Source organism: Schistocerca gregaria, chromosome 3, assembly GCF_023897955.1.
Source record: "Schistocerca gregaria isolate iqSchGreg1 chromosome 3, iqSchGreg1.2, whole genome shotgun sequence".
Lineage (NCBI taxonomy): Eukaryota > Metazoa > Arthropoda > Insecta > Orthoptera > Acrididae > Schistocerca > Schistocerca gregaria.
In genome coordinates, this window is record NC_064922.1 from 883,356,466 (window position 1) to 883,375,565 (window position 19,100).

At 40.2% G+C, this 19,100-nt stretch overlaps 1 protein-coding gene across 2 annotated transcripts in view; it reads right to left on the bottom strand.

Annotated features, from left to right (window-relative positions):
• The window catches only part of LOC126355049 (platelet binding protein GspB), a 309,208-nt gene that overhangs the window by 220,438 nt on the left and 69,670 nt on the right, over nt 1-19,100 (bottom strand). For both annotated transcript variants that reach the window (XM_050005202.1, XM_050005201.1), the window contains exons 10-12: nt 15,011-15,191; nt 6,048-6,188; nt 3,525-3,726 (exon numbers count right to left, since the gene is read on the bottom strand). In XM_050005202.1, the coding sequence (XP_049861159.1) occupies nt 3,525-3,726; nt 6,048-6,188; nt 15,011-15,191 (524 nt within the window). The remainder of the gene's footprint in view (nt 1-3,524; nt 3,727-6,047; nt 6,189-15,010; nt 15,192-19,100) is intronic.

Below are 19,100 nucleotides of genomic sequence, written 5' to 3' on the forward strand. Positions count from 1 at the left end.
TGGGATTTACACTGCAAATCTAGCAGTTCCTTCCATGGACGCACAAGGATACATTAACGTTTGTAACATACGAAGCACAGACTGACATAGTTAATAGTAAATGCCACTTTTATGTAAAGGGTCAGATTTTTTCTACTGATTTAGTCAAAACACCTGATGAAAGTAACAAAAACAAACCAGAGTCAAATGTAATAGTACAATATTCCTTTCCAACTGTATATTTCACAAACAAATTTGATACTGAACAAGAAGCAAACACTGAGGTTAGTTACGAAATGGTAGATCAGAAACTAAATGAACCACAGATACTAAATGATATGCAACGACAAAAACTTTCTAACTTGTTATTTAAGTATGCACATGTTTTCAGTAGCAAGCCAGGAGTAATCAAAGACTTTCGTTTTTCCTTTCTTTCTTTGACTCGTGCCATTGTCGCGCAGGTTTCGCAGGGTCGGCATTGTTACAACTGGCATGGTTAATTTAAAGGGGTGGCTGGATGCCCTTCCTGCCACCACCTCATACCCCCCACCCCCCCCAGGATGGAATAAGTGTACCCCAGCTGTCTGCGTCTAGTGTAAACCACAAAATAGTGTGAACGTGTTTCACATGTCTGCAAGTCATTTAATTGAGGTGGGATGTGGGGACCAGCCCAGTATTCACCTAGTGGGATGGGGAAAACCACCTAAAAGCCACATACAGGCTGGCCGGCACACCGGCCCACGTCGTTAATCCACCGGGCAGATTTGATCCGAGGCCAGCACGCCTACCCGAGTACAGGAAGCAGCTAACCTGGCGGGTTGAGTAATCAAAGACTACAAACATAAATTTGAAGTCTATCCACATGAAACATTTTCTGTCATGTCACATCATATACCATGGGCAAAGTGAGAGGCAGTAACATAAGATATCAATCATATGATTAAATGGTGAATTATACACCACCTTCATTCTCACCTTATTGTAGTCCTATATTTCCAGTAAGTAAACCAGACAGGTCTGCAAGGTTTGTTCTCGATGCTAGAGGTATCAATAAGATTTTAGTACCAGTATGCATAAGAGCAGAAAACTTGGACGATCATCATCTAAAGTTCTACAATACAAAATATTTCAGTATACTCGATCTCACGGAATCCTACTGGAAAATAAAGCTCCACAAAGAAGGCCGAAAATATACAGCATTTATTGCGATGGCAGAAGTTATGAATTCTATGTTCTACCTTTTGGACTGAACATTAACAGAGGCGTGTTTATATCTCACTGTACAAAGTTTTAGGACCAGAACTGCTTAGCAAAGTCTCTGTTCATGTAGATGTGCTAATAGCTAAACCCACTTGCTTATAACATATCAAGCTGATTGAACAGATACCTCAACGATTTGCAGTTTACGGAGTAACAGCCAATTTAAAAATGTCTTGTTTTGGTAAGGAGCAAGTCAAATTTTTAGGACATGCCGTGTCAGAAAAAGGTATATTCCCTGACCCAAAAAAACTGTATGCCGTACGCAATTGTCCAGCTCCAAGGAATAAAAAACAACTAAAACCTCTTTTAGGACGAGTATCCTTTTTTCGTAAATTTGTACCACACAAACCGATAAACATTGATGCATTGTTCAACTTGTTACGAAAAATTAGACCTTGGTTATGGGATATTAAGTGTCAGGAGGACTTTAATAACATTTAGCAACCATTCTTAGCCACACACACACACACACACACACACACACACACACACACACACACACACACACACAATGTCGAATGATTTTTGCCTATGCAGAGATACCTCATCTCAGTGACTGGGGCCATGCTTGTTCCAGATGCGAGAAGAAGTGTGGGAGCAAGAACACCAAAGTTTACTGTGACCTATAGTCACTGTCATTTCTTTTAACATGTAAACTATTGCACCATAGATCAGCTAGGTGGTCTATATTTACAAGAATTCAATTTCGAGATCATTTACATTAAAGGAAGTCAGAATGTTAATGTAGATGCCTTGTCTAGGTTACCACAAGGTTTAGAGGAATTTAGTGAATTAACAGAGCAAGATGCAGAAATAAAAACATTATTAATGCAAGGTACAACACAACAGTCTGATTACCATAAGTTTTGCAAGCAAATTAACATTATACAACAGCAAGATCACAGATGGAGTAAAGTCATGCAAAACCTTAGCAAGATGAAAGTGGAAAGGAAAGGTAAGTAAATGGTATCAGGAGTAAAACGGAATTTTGTTTCATAGGAAACATGAAAAATCTGATCAATTGTGTGTCTGTATTCCCGAGGATAGTATCGACGAATTTATAAGACACATACAAGAAGTATGGGGACATTATGCAGTAGGCGAATGAACTGAAAAAAATTGCAATACTTTGTTATTTTCCAAATTTGAGAATGCGAGTCCTACAGGTATTAAGAAAATGTGCAATATGCAAAAATAAAAACTGTCCAATGTGTCAAAATAGACTGAGCTACACCCCATACTCTCAAAAAACCCTCAAGCTATAGCATCCCTGGACATAGCTGATCCACATGTAAGAAGTAGAGGAGGAGTAAGATTACTAGCACTATACGATATTTTCTCAAAACATATCAAAATGTATGCCATTAAAAATTAAACAGCCACAAAAGAATTGAGGGAGACTATTTGAGAAGAGTAGGTAAACCAAAGGTACTACTAACTGATAATGCTCCATATTTCTTTGGGCAAAAGTGGAAACAATTTATGACCTCACAGGGCAAGCCCAGTAGAACGAGCCTTTAAAGAATTTAACCAGTTTATTACCCCCTCACAAACTCACCTGATGGGTAGAATATGTAACTCCCTTCATGGAAGTTGTCAATAAGCTTCCACATTCTTCAACAGGTTTCACACCTAATAAGTTGATGTACCAGACAAACCAAACGAATGGGTGGGAGTTGCCCATACCAAAAGTACCCACTACAGAAATGACACTACACGACAAAATTAAACAAGCCACGATTGTACTAGAAAAGGGGGCCGATTACAGAAAGAAAATTTATAATAAGAAATTGAAATGTATTACACAATTTTCTGAAGGGCAAAGAGTCTTCTTACAGACGCACCCTAAATCGACAAAATTTGGCAAACTGAATAAGTGACAACTGCTCTATTCAGGATCATGTACAATTTCCAAAATACCATGCCTTGGGACATACAGATTAACCCATGAGAAAACAGGGAAGAGACAAGTGTCTCCACTCTCACAAAGTTATAAAAGCTTTTATAGAGTGATGAAGCTAGGTAGCGTTTCTTATTTTTATCACAAGATCATTCCTAAAGTAAGAAGATAAGACATCACATTTTCTGCTACGATCATTCAGCTTAATGTTCACTTTTTCCCAAAGAACACTTTGTTGCCTATGCAACAGGTTTGTAATGTCAAATTAAATATATAAAGTTAAAGAACTTAAAGCAATGTGATTATGGTAATAGAATGTTCTTGGTGGAATATGAATAATGTAAACAGTTAAAGCACTACATCGGCTACTGAAATATTTACTCACCTGTCCTCGTAGAACTTCTTAATTACAGATGCAGGATATGGCAAAAGTTTGTGATGATCTTCCATCAGTAGATCTCCTCCATATGACACACCATCATCTGGAAACTCTGGGAGTAATCCTGCATTCATGAACCATTGAACAACTTCAAAATATAGTGAAATCATTTCAAGGGCCTTTGCCTGCTTTTCAACGGAATCTGGAACTTAAAGAATAAAAAAAAAAATAAATGATCCTGTACGGCAGGGCTTAACAACATGCAGATTTCAAGCATGAGCACTCGTGCCCACTCACTTTCTTACTTGCAAGCCGAGCAGTTGCGCCATGGAGGGGAGTGAGGGAAATGCACAAGCACCATATGTCCACGGCAACATGGGAGAAGTGCCACATATGAAATGTGATAGTGTCGGTTTTGACAGCAGTGCCACCTAATAGCAGCAATGGCGAGAAGCCACTACGTAACACAGAAAGTCTTCGTATCTCAATCCCCTGTGAGAGGATTCTTACCTTTTCACACAAAATGATAGGTATGGAAAACAGCAGCGGGTAAAAGGAAATCTAGCTCATTTCCCTAAATTTTCGGCTGTGCAAGATGCTGTTGTTAAAAAACACTTTCAACATTAATCACGATTTTAATATCCCTTAAGGGACAATTTGAGCAACGTTTTTAAGATCTGATGGCATCAGGAAGTGATTTTGATCTGTTCTCCTCTCCATATTCAGTGAATATTGAAGAAATTTGTCCTGAACAACAACTAGAAATTATTGATCTGCAATGTAACAGACAATACAAAGACAAATGTCAGTACAAGAAAAACATCTTGGAATTCTACAGAGAAGTCCATCAGGATGGATTTTCTTGTTTGCACAAACAGGCTGCTATGATAATAATCAATGTTTGGTGCGCTGTCTGCTTCTGAACAACTGCTCATTGCAACAAAAAGTAAGACAATGTGCCTGAGCATACTGCAGTCACATCGAAATCCAAAATGCACATTGCATCTAAATTGCACAACAATAATTACTCCTACCACAGAAGCAATTGCTAAGGGGAAAGTGAAAGAACTGAGAATCTGACACTTCAACAATTTCATTTTTGTATAACAACTCACAAAGTAAATTAAGAAAAATGTATAAGTACATGTTAATAAGATAACCGTTTGTAGCAATAACATTTCATGTAATGATTTCCATGTAGCTGATCACAGATTTAAATTGACTGACAAACATGCTTCGGCAGCAGTTATATCCTTCATTCGACTCTCCATTCGGCTCCCCATTCTTTGTTCCTTGCAGATAGTGGGAGTCCTGTGCTCGCTGCACTCTGTGCTCACACCTTGCTGCTCACAGCTTGCTCCAAGGGCACATTTAGTGTAAAAACCTGATCTAAAGGCTTTCATACAATGTGAAACAAGTCTCACTTGCTTTAAATGTACTTTTCAAGACCCTTCTTGCTGTTACAAGTCAGCAATTACACACATAGGTACATGCACACTCATGCTTTCGGAGCCGGTGGCTCCCACTAAGGCAGCAGGGTTGAAGGGAAAGGAAGAGGTGTGAAGGCAAAGGACTGGAGAGGTTTAGGAAAATGGATAGACCTCAGGAAAGTCACCCAGAATCACAGGTCAGGGGACACACCCTACGGACAGGATGAGAAGGAAAGACTAATTGCTGGGAACTGCATCAGATGAGATTTGAAAACCTGAGAGCTTAAAGTTCCCAGGTATATGGCATAGGCCCTCAGAAGGCCAAGCAACTGTGTGTTTCTCTCCACGTGACAGGTATCAAGCTTGTTGCAACAGCAACAGAAGTCTCAGTGTACAAACACTAAATCTTTTCTGTGTGTGTGTATGCATGGGGGTTGGGGGATGGGGCAATTCCCATTGGGAGAGACTTGTCAGCTAGTCATTAGTGCCACAAATATCAATTTTATGTCCAGTCCATTGGACAATGAGCATCAGTTTCATATCAATTAAGTTGAGCCAGATATCTATGCGTCATTTTTGTTCAAAAGTCAAAATATGTAGGACAAACTTTGCACACACTTTTCCCTTCTTCAAAACATTTTGGAGAATGTCAAACACTTTATTTAGAAACATGTTGCTCCACTACGATTTGTCGCATAACAACATGGACACACTATGGCTCTACAGCCACTACTTAACACAGCCTGCTCACAACTGATGCATTGAATGCACATCTATTGTTTACAGATATTAGTTCAAGCTCCCATCATAGTTAATGTGCTGGTGTTGCTTATACACCATGGAATTTTAGGACAAATGGTGTAATTCATAATTTACACTTGAAAATGACTCTTCAGTCAAAACTGTATTCATCGTGACTGAAAAGGCTGCTAGTCAAAGGCAAAAAGACTTCAAAAATACATTTAAACAGTTTTCCAGATTTGATAAAGCATCAAGGCACAATCATATCACCCCTATTTATAATAACAAAACAAGAAGGTTTACTAAGGGTTAATAGAACTATCCCTGTAATTCAATGATATCTACACTGTTTACGTACCATAAATTTTTGGAATCTTGGGTGATGTTAACACTCCGCTGAAGAGTTTTGCCAAATGGCCGAGCTGGTTTCGATACATGCTTAGCATACGCCGGCCAGCACGGTCCAGTTTTGTGCCCGAGTGATCAAAAAGTGGTGCACCTAAAATATGAGCCATTTGTTACACTAGTAATAATGAACAAAAACATTACAAAGGACATGCTTTTCTAATGTTTTGAAAAATATCTATTTGACCACATTTGGTTTCTTAAGCCATCAACAGATGACAACTCACTGGCACAACCACATCCAAAGTGACAGGCGACGTAAAATATTACTGATACAGGATGTACATAAAATAGTGAGGTAGAAAGTTTTTAGAAAGGGACATAGTACTTTTTTTACTATGTATTAATTACTACAGTTAAGATAAATTAAAAATAAAGGATTTTTGCAGAAATCTACATTTAAAAATAGATTAAAAATAAAGTTTAACTTACTACTGAAATTTAACATTTGTGTAACTAACTAAACTTTACAGAGAAGAAAAAAGTTGTGTTTGGTCATATAAAAGTGAAATGGCAGTTTGTATCATTTATTTCAAATACTCCCAGTATCGTATTTTTGCTCTCATAACAATATGTAAAATGTCACACCCTAATTTGTATGTAAAAATACGTTTCCCATAGTTTGAATTGATCTCTTTGTCCCCAACTTCTCTCAGGCAACAATATTTTTGACCACAGCTTCCCTCATATGCTAAAATCGTAATTGCCACACCTCTGCCTGACTGACCAACATAATTTCACACAGTGCTTGCATGCGATTTTACACATGCTACTCTGTGCCGAACGTTTCGCACGCCTTTACTATTCAATAACAATTCCCTATACTACTGATATTGGAAAATGCAGGTTTGTGGTCTTGAGACCTTTTGCAAGGTAAAATGAAATTTTGCCAACATATGACTACTTATGGATTCCTGTTAGCTAGCAGCAACTTAGTTTTACACACTATTCTTTTTGTAGAAAGTTATGGCTCAGGTTAGAGTTACAGCTGTTAGTGAAAATTGTAAGTTTGACAGTCAGTTATCCAGTCTGAAAGGCAGATTCAGGTAATGGATTTGGTATGCAGCATTGCACCACAAAACGGAAAACTGAGTGTTTGTGACTTCCTTGGTGCTGCGAGCTTGAAGGAATTACAGCATCAGTTTTTTGATAAGTGCTTTGCTAATATTTCTTTATGTGCAATATGCTTATAAAAAAGCCTCCCAGTTTCATTGGGAATAGTAATATTTTCCTTCTGTTTACAGCAGCACAACAGCCCTGTAAGCTCTCGCACAGAAGTTGTTTCATATTTATATGGTTGTTAGAAAATATTCAGGCCAAGAGCGTTATGCACACGGCTGGGAAGTATGTAACTTCTTCAAATAAATTAACCCATTTCGATTTCAAAATTTAAGAATTAATTATTTAACACTGGCTTCATTTCTTACTGTTACAAATATGACACCCCAGATCATGTAAGAAAAAGTGACTGTCCGCTTACTCGGGCAGGTAACCTTCGTCAAAGCACAGCCACCTGGTGGCAACAGCATCACACCCTTACTTGTGGCATCAACCACTAGATGATACTCCATTCAGTAAAATTTGTGGCAAACCTTGCCTGACCGCAAGCAGCCCTAAGTTACTTTCCACTGGCTGGCATCTGAAATACAGCCATTTCTGATAAAAGTGTCACTAGTGAATCGAGTAATTGTACCAAGTGGCCGCAAATATATCAACTGTACAGGGACAGGTGTGAAGGGACAGGCACACATATCATCATGTAAAAATGTTCAGATTTCCTATCAAAGTTTAAGAAAGGTTACAGAAGTGGGTCTTCAATTCATTTCTGAATAAATACACACATCAAACAAAGTTCTGCACTACCCCGGTACCCAGAACTCCTGAAGACAGACGACTGTGGATATTGTATCACAGACATAGTCCCTTCGACAGTTCTGAGATATCACTTAACCCGCCCCAAGATGTAAACAACCATGCATGAGCGACACCTAATAGACGGAGGGGGTCCGACAGCTGATCAGTTCCAGTCATTCCACCAGGAATGAGGTACACAGCTCATGTTGTCTGTAGTTCAACCATGCCTAGATGGTCAATACCACGGTTCGACCAAGTCTGCATTGTTACTTTGTGCCAGAAAGGGCTCTCAACAAGGGAAGTGTCCAAGCGTGTCTGAGTGAACCAAAGTGGTGTTGTTCGGACACGGAGGAGATACAGAGAGACAGAACTGTCAATGACATGCCTCGCTCAGGCCGTCCAAGGGCTACTACTGCAGTAATAACAGCTGCCTAGAGATTATGACTAAGGAACCCCGACAGTAACACCACCATGATGAATAATGCTTTTTGTGCAGCCACATGATGTCGTTTTATGACTCAAACTGTGTGTAATAGGCTGCATGATGCGCAAATTCATTCTCGGCATCCATGGCGAGGTCTGTCTTTGCAACCATGACACCGTGCAGTGCGGTACAGATAGGCCCAACAACATGCCAAATGGACCGCTCAAGACTGGCATCACATCACGTTCTCTTCACTGATGAGTGTTGCATATGCCTTGAACTAGACAACCGTCAGAAACGTGTTTGGAGGCAACCCGGTCAGGCTGAACGCCTTAGATACACTGTGCAGCAAGTGTAGCAAGGTGGAGGTTCCCTGCTGTTCTGAGGTGACATTAAGTGGGGCGACATACGCCGCTGGTGGTCATAGAAGGCACCGTAACGGCTGTAGAATACCTGAATGCCATCCACCGACCAATAGTGCAACCATATCGGCAGCATATTGGTGAGGCATTAGTCTTCATGGATGACAATTCGTGCCCCCATCATGCATATCTTGTGAATAAATTCCTTCAGGATAACGACTTCCCTCTACTAGAGTGGTCAGCATGTTCTCCAGATGTGAACCCTATCAAATATGCCTGGGATAGCCTGAAAAGGGCTGTTTATGGACGACGTGATCCACTAACCACTCTGAGGGATCTACGTTGAATTGCCGTTGAGGAGTGGGACAATCTGGACCAACAGAGCCTTGATGAACTTGTGGATAGTATGCCATGGTGAATACAGGCACTCATTAATGGAAGAGAATGTGCTACTGGGTATTAGAGGTACCGATGTGTACAGCGATCTGCACCACCACCACTTCTGAAGGTCTCGCTGTATAGTGGTACTACATGCCATGTGTGGTTTTCATGAGCAATAAGAAGGGTGGAAGTGATGTCTATATTGATCTCTATTCCAATTTTCTGTACAGGTTCCGGAACGTTTGGAATCGAGGTGATGCAAAACTTTTTTTGATGTTTGTGTATTAGTTATGAGTAACAACTAACAAAACGCTCTAAGCACTCAATGCTGTCCAAATTTTACCGATCTTTGGCGTTGATACAATGCAGCAACTGTGCTTTCTGGACAGGAAATGTACGAGATCATTTTTAAATGAAATCATTGCCTTCATTTGACTAAGTTTTTGTCATTTATCGCGGTTTTGGCTGTAGAGCCATTTTCGAATGGAAGGTGAAAACTGAAACCGATAAAACATATTGACAAAGCTCAAGGTAGGTCATGTGCTGACATTTGATGAATAAGTAAAAACAACAGTAAAATGTCCACAATGACCCCATTTTAAAAGTGTATTTCCACAAACAAGGAAAAGTCATTGTATCATTTCTGTTTTCTAGCAACTGGTATGTACTAGAGCACACAGAAACAACAAGCATAGAAAATGAAACTGATCACAAGCAGACAAACGTTCACAGAGAATTTGCCAGTGTTCACTATCATTCGTTCATATCTGTGAACAAGCTTTTACACTGAAAGGAAGATAGAACAACACAATATAATGAGCAATGGTGTGCCAACTCTACAAATGTCATTTTTGATAATCCTCGCACATCATTGCAACTGATAACAACATGGGTTGTGGGTATGATGTAAACCTTTGAAAGTAAGACAGGATTATTTTGCTCACTGTTTCTGACAAAGCAAGCAAAACGATGTAGCAGAGTAAGTAGGTAGCTAGGTGTCAATTTGTACGTAAGCATGAAACGCTTGGAGGTAATGCAATTTATACTGGACTGCAGCTCCAGCCTTCTTTCAGTATTATTCCAAAACTCTGCACATATGTCAGTCAACACCAATCACTAGCTCTTCATTACACTTGAGGAAATTTAAAAGCAGGGCATTAACTAACAACAATCAACATAAAGTAGTTTCAGCAGTTCACATGCAAAACAGTATGATGCCAGTGCCAAATTGGAGACGACACAAGGTGAGCTTCCCCCGATGCTTTGCAAAAAGACTGACGACTAGATGGACATGAGAGAGCACCAACGAATGCATACCAAACATGACCAAATGTTTTCTAGCACTTGCCCACCAACAAACCTGTCTCTGGTGTAAACCAGAGTACTCTCATCTTCCGATTCACATTCGCCTGTGTTTGCTCCAGTGGATACTTTATTGCCTGTTGCAATGATCTTTTTAATCTGCTATTGATCAGTTTAATTTTTGTCTGATGCAGAGAAATGTATATGTTTTGTTGCACATATTCAGTGCCAGACAGGAGCAGTTGGATGGGCAGGGGGAGGGGGGCCACAAACAGTAAGTACAATAATAGTGTGTGTGTATGTACTTGTATTCATCCAAAAGTAGTGAAGCAATGCAGCTCATGGGTAACTGATTACATTCGGGCAACTTCACCCATACTGCTGCTAGCACCTAATAAGCAGGATCAAAGAATATGAAAAGAATTTGGATACTTCCGAGTGTTATAACTGTACGCGGAAATTTTTATATCGCCGTAACCCATTTCAAACGAGTTCCTATAAGCACTGTTCTTAATGCATTTCATTTATTTATTCCACGCATTATTTTAACAAATATTGCACATGTAGAAACGAATTTTGATTTTACAATCATGGGAGTTAATCCGCAACCTTCAGCTGCTGTTGGCTATGGTGTGAAAGCTCTTGGCATACAACGCCCTAGCTTTATGTTAATTGGCAAACCCACGTAATGGTTGAACCATTATTGCCAATTCCATTACACATATAGGTCAATGAGCAGTGCGGCTTTGCCTAGAACATTTGCTGTACGCCAGAAAAACAGTTTCTGCAGTTGCCTGTTCTGTCATAAGGACAGGCAATCAGTTTCTTACATGATCCGGGATGACACCACCTGGTTTGCCCCATGTTCAAATTAAGATTTGTATTTCATACCAATCTACTCTGCTCCCAACACTGCAATGAAAGAGCAGCATAATGATGCTATGGGAGTTGATCTACATCTATACTCTACAAACCACTGTGAGGTGCATGGCAGAGGGTATGACCTATTGTACCAGTTATTATTGTTTCTTCGTGTTCCATTCACATATAGTACAGAAAGAGTTACTGTTTGAATGCCAGTGTGCCTGCAGTAATTATTCTAATCTTTTCCTCGCAACTCATTTCTGAGAGATACATGGGGGGGGGGGGGGTGTGTGGGTGTTTGTAGTACATTGCTAGAGTACCCATTGAAAGCCAGTTCTTGAAACTTTGTTAATAAGCTTTCCCAGGATAGTTTAAGTCTGTCTTCAAGAGTCTGCTAGTTCAATTTCTTCAGTATCTCTGTGACACTTTCCCATGGATTAAACAAACCTGTCATCATTCCTGCTGACCTTCTCTATATACATTCAGTATACCCTATTAGTCTTATCTCGTACATTTGAGCAACATTTCATTTCAGAACTCGTTGCATGAGTGATTTGAAAGCAATCTCCTTTGTAGACTGATGGCATTTCCCCAGTATTCCAACAATAAACCTAAGTCTACAACTTGCTTTACCCAGAACTGAACCAATGTGATCACTCCATTTCATATCCCTACAAAGTATCCCCAGGCACTTGTACGAGTTGGCTGATTCCAACAGTGACTCACTGATATTATAGGTGTATGTCACCAATTTTTTTTTTCATTTTATGGTGTGCACAATTTTAAATTTCTCAACATTTACAGCAAGCTGCCAATCTTTGCACCACAATGAAATCTTTTCAAGTTCTGACTGAATATTTAAGCAGTGTCTTTCAGATAGTACTGCATCATAGATAACTGCATCATAGATAACTGCATCATAGATAACTGCATCATAGATAACTGCATCATAGATAACTGCATCATAGATAACTGCATCATAGATAACTGCATCATAGATAACTGCATCATAGATAACTGCATCATAGATAACTGCATCATAGATAACTGCATCATAGATAACTGCATCATCTGGAAGAAGCCTGTTGTCTGCAAGGTTATTAATATACAACATGAACAGCAAGATAATGTGCTGTGTCCTCCCTACCGAACAGTCCTCAATCCAGTCACAAATTTCACTTAATGACCCATATGATATACAAATGACAATCAGTGTAGTTGTGGTACTGAGTCAAATGCTTTTCGGAAATCAAGAAACACAGCATCTACCTGGCTGCTTTCAGTACATCATGTGAAGAAATTGCCAGTTGGGTTTTGCATGATCAATGTTTTCTGAATCCGTGTAAGTTGGCGCTGACGTGGTCATTGGGTTCAAGCTACCTCATTATGTTTGAACTCAGAGTATGTTCTAAGATTCTATAACAAATCAATGTCAAGGACATTAGACGGTAGTTCTGTGGATCACTTCTACTACCCTTCCTGTAGACGGATGTCCCCTGTGCCTTTTTCCGAGAACTGGGGACAGTGTTTTGTTCAAGGGATCTACGCTAGATAATAGTTAGAAGAGGGGCTAAGTCTGCCTCAAATAGAATCTGACAGGGATTCCATATGGGGAGCTGGAGCTTTGTTCAGTTTTAATGATTTCAGCTGTTTCTCAGTACCACAGACACTTTTGTCATTCATCTTTTCAGTGATATGAGGTTTAAATTGGGGCAATTCTCTAGAGTTTTTCTTTGTACAGGAACATTTGAAAACTGAGTTAAGCACTAAAGCTTTTGCTTTGCAACCTTCACTTTCAGTTCCTGTCTCATTCGCTAGGAACTGGACACTAACTTTGTGCCACTGACAGCCTTTACCTACAACCACAATTTCTCTGGGTTCTGTGAAAGATCGCTTGGCAATATTCTGCTACAGTAGACACTGAAGACATCATGCATTGCTGTCTCAACAGCCAAACACGTTTCATTCAACATCTCTCTATCTATAGCCCTATGCTTTGTTTTATGCCTACTATGCAGTAAACTGTTTCTTTAGATGTTTCTTTACGGTGGCTTTATACCTTGCAGTTTGCCTTCCATTCTGAACTGTTCTGGGTACGTATGTAGCCAGGGCATAGTCAACTATTCTTTTAAACTTGAACGATAGTTCCTCTACATGCTCCTGTCCTGTGCTGAGCATTTGAAGTTCCTCATTGAGATACGACACTACTGATTTTTTATCGAATTTGCTGAACAACTATATCTTTCTGTTTGTTTTAGTTGTCTTCTGTACTTTGGTAATCACTTCTGCCACAACAGCAGTGCGGTCACTGATGGCAGTTTCGATGTGGCATCCTCAAAGCGGTCAGATCTATTTGTTGCCGTTAGGTCCAGTAGATTTCCATCATGAGTGGCGGTCCTAACTATCTGTTCTAGGTAGTTTTCAGAGAAGGCATTTCGTAAAGTTTCACAAGATGCAGCAACATCAAGTATATCACAACAATGAACAGGACAGAGTTGTGAAATTGTCTGTGGCACAGTCTCAGATCACACGAGTGTGACATACAGTATTTTTTCAGTTACAGTCACATGACCTCGTGGCATCAATTAACAACATTTACTATAAAAAGTAATGTTTGTGCCAAGAAAGATTACATGCATGCTGACATGTTTTACACATTATCTATTGAGTATATCACCACCTACAGAACAGAAGTGTGTGTACATATTAAATCACTGAAAGGTAAATGTGAAGTCATTTAAATTATACTAGTAGTCCTTACACTGGAGAAGTTAAATGGCAGAGAGAAGCACGAAGGAAATTTATCTACGAAATGCAATGGAATAACATTAAGTAACAGTAGTCTTGAATGAACTGACATGAGCCTGAACAATAGGGGACCGACATACTAGAACATGTATTAAAACTCTGAAATACTGCCTTGATAATGGCTAGTTACTAGCCAAAATCTAGATTTGCTTTAATAAAGCCTGAAAGGAAAGGATGACCGATTGCTGTGCTTCATCATTTTAATTTTAACTCAATTATGTACTCGTGAACTATTTCTGTTCAAAACTGATAGGTATATAGCAATAGTGCCAAAACTGTAATTGCATAAAACAATATAAAACTACAAATCAATTGTGTAAATTGTGAAAATATTTCACTAATTTAACTATACTGAGCAGAGCTGCAGTATGTACCAAGTAAATTACTTCAGCATAAATATTTTTCTGCGTGGATATCTGGGTTTGGTGTAAGTTGCACTGAAAGAGCAAAAAAGTACCTGATATCTGTCAGATGCAACATTATGGCAAATATGGGCCCTCACTTTGAATATGTGTAACCTCCTACCCATTTCAGTTTATTTCTAACAGTAACCTTTCATTTGAGTTAGGGTTTTTAGAGTTACTGTTAAATGTGGCAGAAAAACAAAACAGCACCCACTTTTACTTTCAGATTGACACAGCATACTGAGAAAGAATACAATCTACAGCATCCAAGTGTTCTGAAGTTTTAATACTGTCATTTCGTCTATGTATCACACAGCCATTTAACAGAATTGTTCAGATCTGGGAACATCTGTCTCTACAAATCATATAACAATGCACTATATTCAATTTACTTGTAATGTACTTCTTACTATTAAAAACACAGTCCCATTCCAATGCACAATTTTTATTTTTCTGGTGAAAGTGAAGAAATACCTCAAACCCACGTAAGCGGATATGAACAATGGGATGAACTTACAAAGTTTGCTTGCTTCATCCTTGACAGCCAGAGCAAACTCCCAGCCCCAGGTGAGGAGCACTGGTAATGAACACCCACCAACACTTTGGGATCCACTGGCCCATTCAACAGCACATGAATGTAAGAACCCAGACATCTGCCACTCGAGAGCAAGAGCTAGAAGAAACCTGCGCTGCTGATCCTGCAGAATATCAAAACTAGAATAAATTTATGACACACACAAAAGGTTAAGACATCAAAACACAACAATAAGCTACACTTTCAGATGAAAAATTTAATATCTCCAAAACCTCACACGAAAAAAATATTTTACAATGATTTCAACAGCCATTGCTTACTATAATGGCGCTGCTGCTGCATGTAGGCTGAGATAGATAACAATTGATTTTCATAGACCAATTTTACTTTCAGTCCTTCTTTCAAAGGAAAGTTTGGGGAACAAACACAATCAGTAATTTGATATCATTTTTGGATTCTTTAGTCTCGCCATGCACTACACCACATATTGTAGGATCAAGGGAGACCATTCGCCAAAAAGAAACAGTGCTGAGTTGTCGATAGGCACACAACTTTTTTGTGTGTTTCTATCGACAACTCAATGCTTTGAACCCCCTACAAAACCTTTCACCTGACTCCATCAACCTCCTGACCCCACCGACACCCCGCACCCCTACCTTCTACCTTCTTCCTAATTCACAAACCCTATCATCCCAGCCGCCCCATTGTAACTGGTTTCCAAGCCCCCACAGAACGTATCTCTGTCTATGTAGATCAACACCTTCAACCCATTAATGCAGTCTCCCATCCTTCATCAAAGACACCAACCACTTTCTCGAACGCCTGGAATCCTTACCCAGTCTGTTACCCCCGGAAACCATCCTTGTAACCATTGATGCTACTTCGTTATACACAAATATTCCGCACGTCCAGGGCCTCGCTGCGATGGAGCACTTCCTTTCACATCGATCATCTGCTGCCTTACCTAAAACCTCTTTCCTCATTACCTTAGCCAGCTTCATCCTGACCCACAACTACTTCACTTTTGAAGGCCAGACATACCAACAATTAAAGGGAACAGCCATGGGTACCAGGATGGCCCCCTCGTACGCCAACCTTTTCATGGATTGCTTAGAGGAAACCTTCGTGGTTACCCAGGCCTGCCAAACCAAAGTTTGGAACAAATTTATTGATGACATCTTCATGATCTGGACTCACAGTGAAGAAGAACTCCAGAATTTCCTCTCCAACCTCAACTCCTTTGGTTCCATCAGATTCACCTGGTCCTACTCCAAATCCCATGCCACTTTCCTTGACGTTGACCTCCATCTGTCCAATGGCCAGCTTCACTCGTCCGTCCACATCAAACCCACCAACAAGCAAAGTACCTCCATTATGACAGCTGCCACCCATTCCACATCAAACGGCCCTTCCCTACAGCCTAGGTCTTCGTGACAAACGAATCTGCTCCAGTCCGGAATCCCTGAACCATTAAACCAACAACCTGAAAACAGCTTTCGCATCCCACAACTACCCTCCCGACCTGGTACAGAAGCAAATAACCAGAGCCACTTCCTCATCTCCACAAACACTGAACCTCCCACAGAAGAACAACAAAAGTGCCCCACACTTGTGACAGGATACTTTCCGGGACTGGATCAGACTCTGAATGTGGCTCTCCAGCAGGGACACGACTTCCTCAAATCCTGCCCTGAAATGAGATCCATCCTTCATGAAATCCTCCCCACTCCAAGAGTGTCTTTCCGCCGTCCACCTAACCTTCGTAACCTCTTAGTTCATCCCTATGAAATCCTCAAACCACCTCCCCTACCCTCTGGCTCCTACCTTTGTAACTGCCCCCGGTGTAAAACCTGTCCCATGCGCCCTCCCACCACCACCTACTCCAGTCCTGTAACCCGGAAGGTGTACATGGGCAAAGGCAGAGCCACGTGTGAAAGCACCCACGTGATTTACCATTGACCTGCCTACACTGTGAAGCTTTCTATGTGGGAATGACCAGCAACAAACTGTCTATTTGCATGAATGGGCACAGGCAGACAGTGTTTGTTGGTAATGAGGATCACCCTGTGGCTAAACATGACTTGGTGCACGGCCAGCACATCTTGGCACCGTGTTACACTGTCCAGGTTATCTGGATACTTCCCACTAACACCAACCTGTCAGAACTCCAGAGATGGGAACTTGCCCTTCAGTATATCCTCTCTTCTCGTTATCCGCCAGGCCTCAACCTCCGCTAATTTCAAGTTACTGCCGCTCATACCTCACCTGTCTTTCAACAACATCTTTGCCTCTGTACTTCCGCCTCTACTGACATCTCTGCCCAAACTCTTTGCCTTTACAAATGTCTGCTTGTGCCTGTGTATGTGCAGGTGTGTGTGTGTGTGTGTGTGTGTGTGTGTGTGTGTGTGTTGGGGGGGGGGGGGGGGGGGGCGGCGCGCGCGCGCAAGAGAGAGAGAGAGAGAGAGAGAGAGAGAGAGAGAGAGAGAGAGAGAGAGAGAGTGTCGGGATTGGAATGACTCCTTACCCTCTCCCTTAAAACACACATCCTTTCGTCTTTCCCTCTCCTTCCCTCTTTCCTGAAGAAGCAACCGTTGGTTGCGAAAGCTTGAATTTTGTGTGTATGTTTGTGTGTCTATCGACCTGCAGAGCTTTTGTTTGGTAAGTAACATCAGACTAATCGGGGGAGGGGGGGGGGGGAGTAGAGGTTCGTGAACTTACACAACTTATTTGTCCAAACTGCCTATTTCTGAGTCAAAAATACCCTTTGAGAATGGGAAGAGTTACCCCAAAATATAATACCATATGTCATAAGCAAATGAAAGTAAGTAAAGTAGACTGCTTTTCACGTCAAACTATCACTTACTTCAGATATTGTTCTAATAGTAAAAATGGTAGCAACAAGTCTTTGAACAAGATCCTGAACACGGGCTTTCCAAAGCAGTCTACAATCAATCTGAACACCTAGGAATTTGAACTGTTCAGTTTCACTAATCATATACCCATTTTGAGAAATTAAGAAATCGGGTTTTGATGAATCATGTATTAGAAACTGTAAAAACTGGGTGTAGAAGCCAAGAACTTATGTCTTGAACTGCACTATTTCAAACAGTCCCAATGTTGCACACAACATGCTGTATTACCAAGCTATTGTCATCAGCAAACAGAAATATTTTAGAATCACCTGTAATACTATACTGCATATCATTATATAAATAGGGAACAGGAGAGGCCCAAGCACTGATCCCTGGGGCACCTCCCATGTGACATGCCCAGTCAGAGCCTACATCATAGCAATTCTTAACACTGTGGATGATTACTTTTGCTGTCTATTGTTAAAGTAAGAGGTGGACCAATTGTGAGCTACTCCCCTCCATAATGGTCCAGCTTCTGCAGCAATATTTTGTGATAAACACAACCAAATGCAGCAGTTAAATAAAAAACAATGCCTTTCATCCAAAACTTTTTGTGTAATCCATTCATTAGCTCACAGAGGAAAGAGAATATTGCATTTTCACTTCTAAAACAAACTGTACATTTGATAGCATATTATGTGAAATAAAATGATCAATTGTCCTTACATACACAACCTTTTCAATAGCTTTAGTAAACACTGATGGCACAGAAACAGATCTAAAATAGCCTACTTCTCCTTTTTGTAAAGCGGGTTTACTACTGAGTACTTTAATTATTCAGGGAACTGACCATCCCTAAAGGAAAAATTACAAATATGACTAAGAACAGGGCTAACATGTGCAGCACAGTACTTTAATATTCTGCTAGATACTCCAACATATCTATGAGAATCCTTAGGTTTCAGTGATTTAATTATTAAGTAAACCTCTCCCTTGTCAGTACCACTGAGGAGAATTTTAGTTATCAGTCCTATGTAGGCATGTACCAACAGAGTTATGAGATTCCTGGTAGAAACTAAATCTTTTATTTAATTCCCCAGCAATGTTCAGAAAGTGATTGTTAAACACATTACTTTTCAGTAACAGAAACATTTCTACTACATACTGACTTTATACTGTCATCCATGTGCTGCTGACTAGACACTTCCTTCAAAACTGAC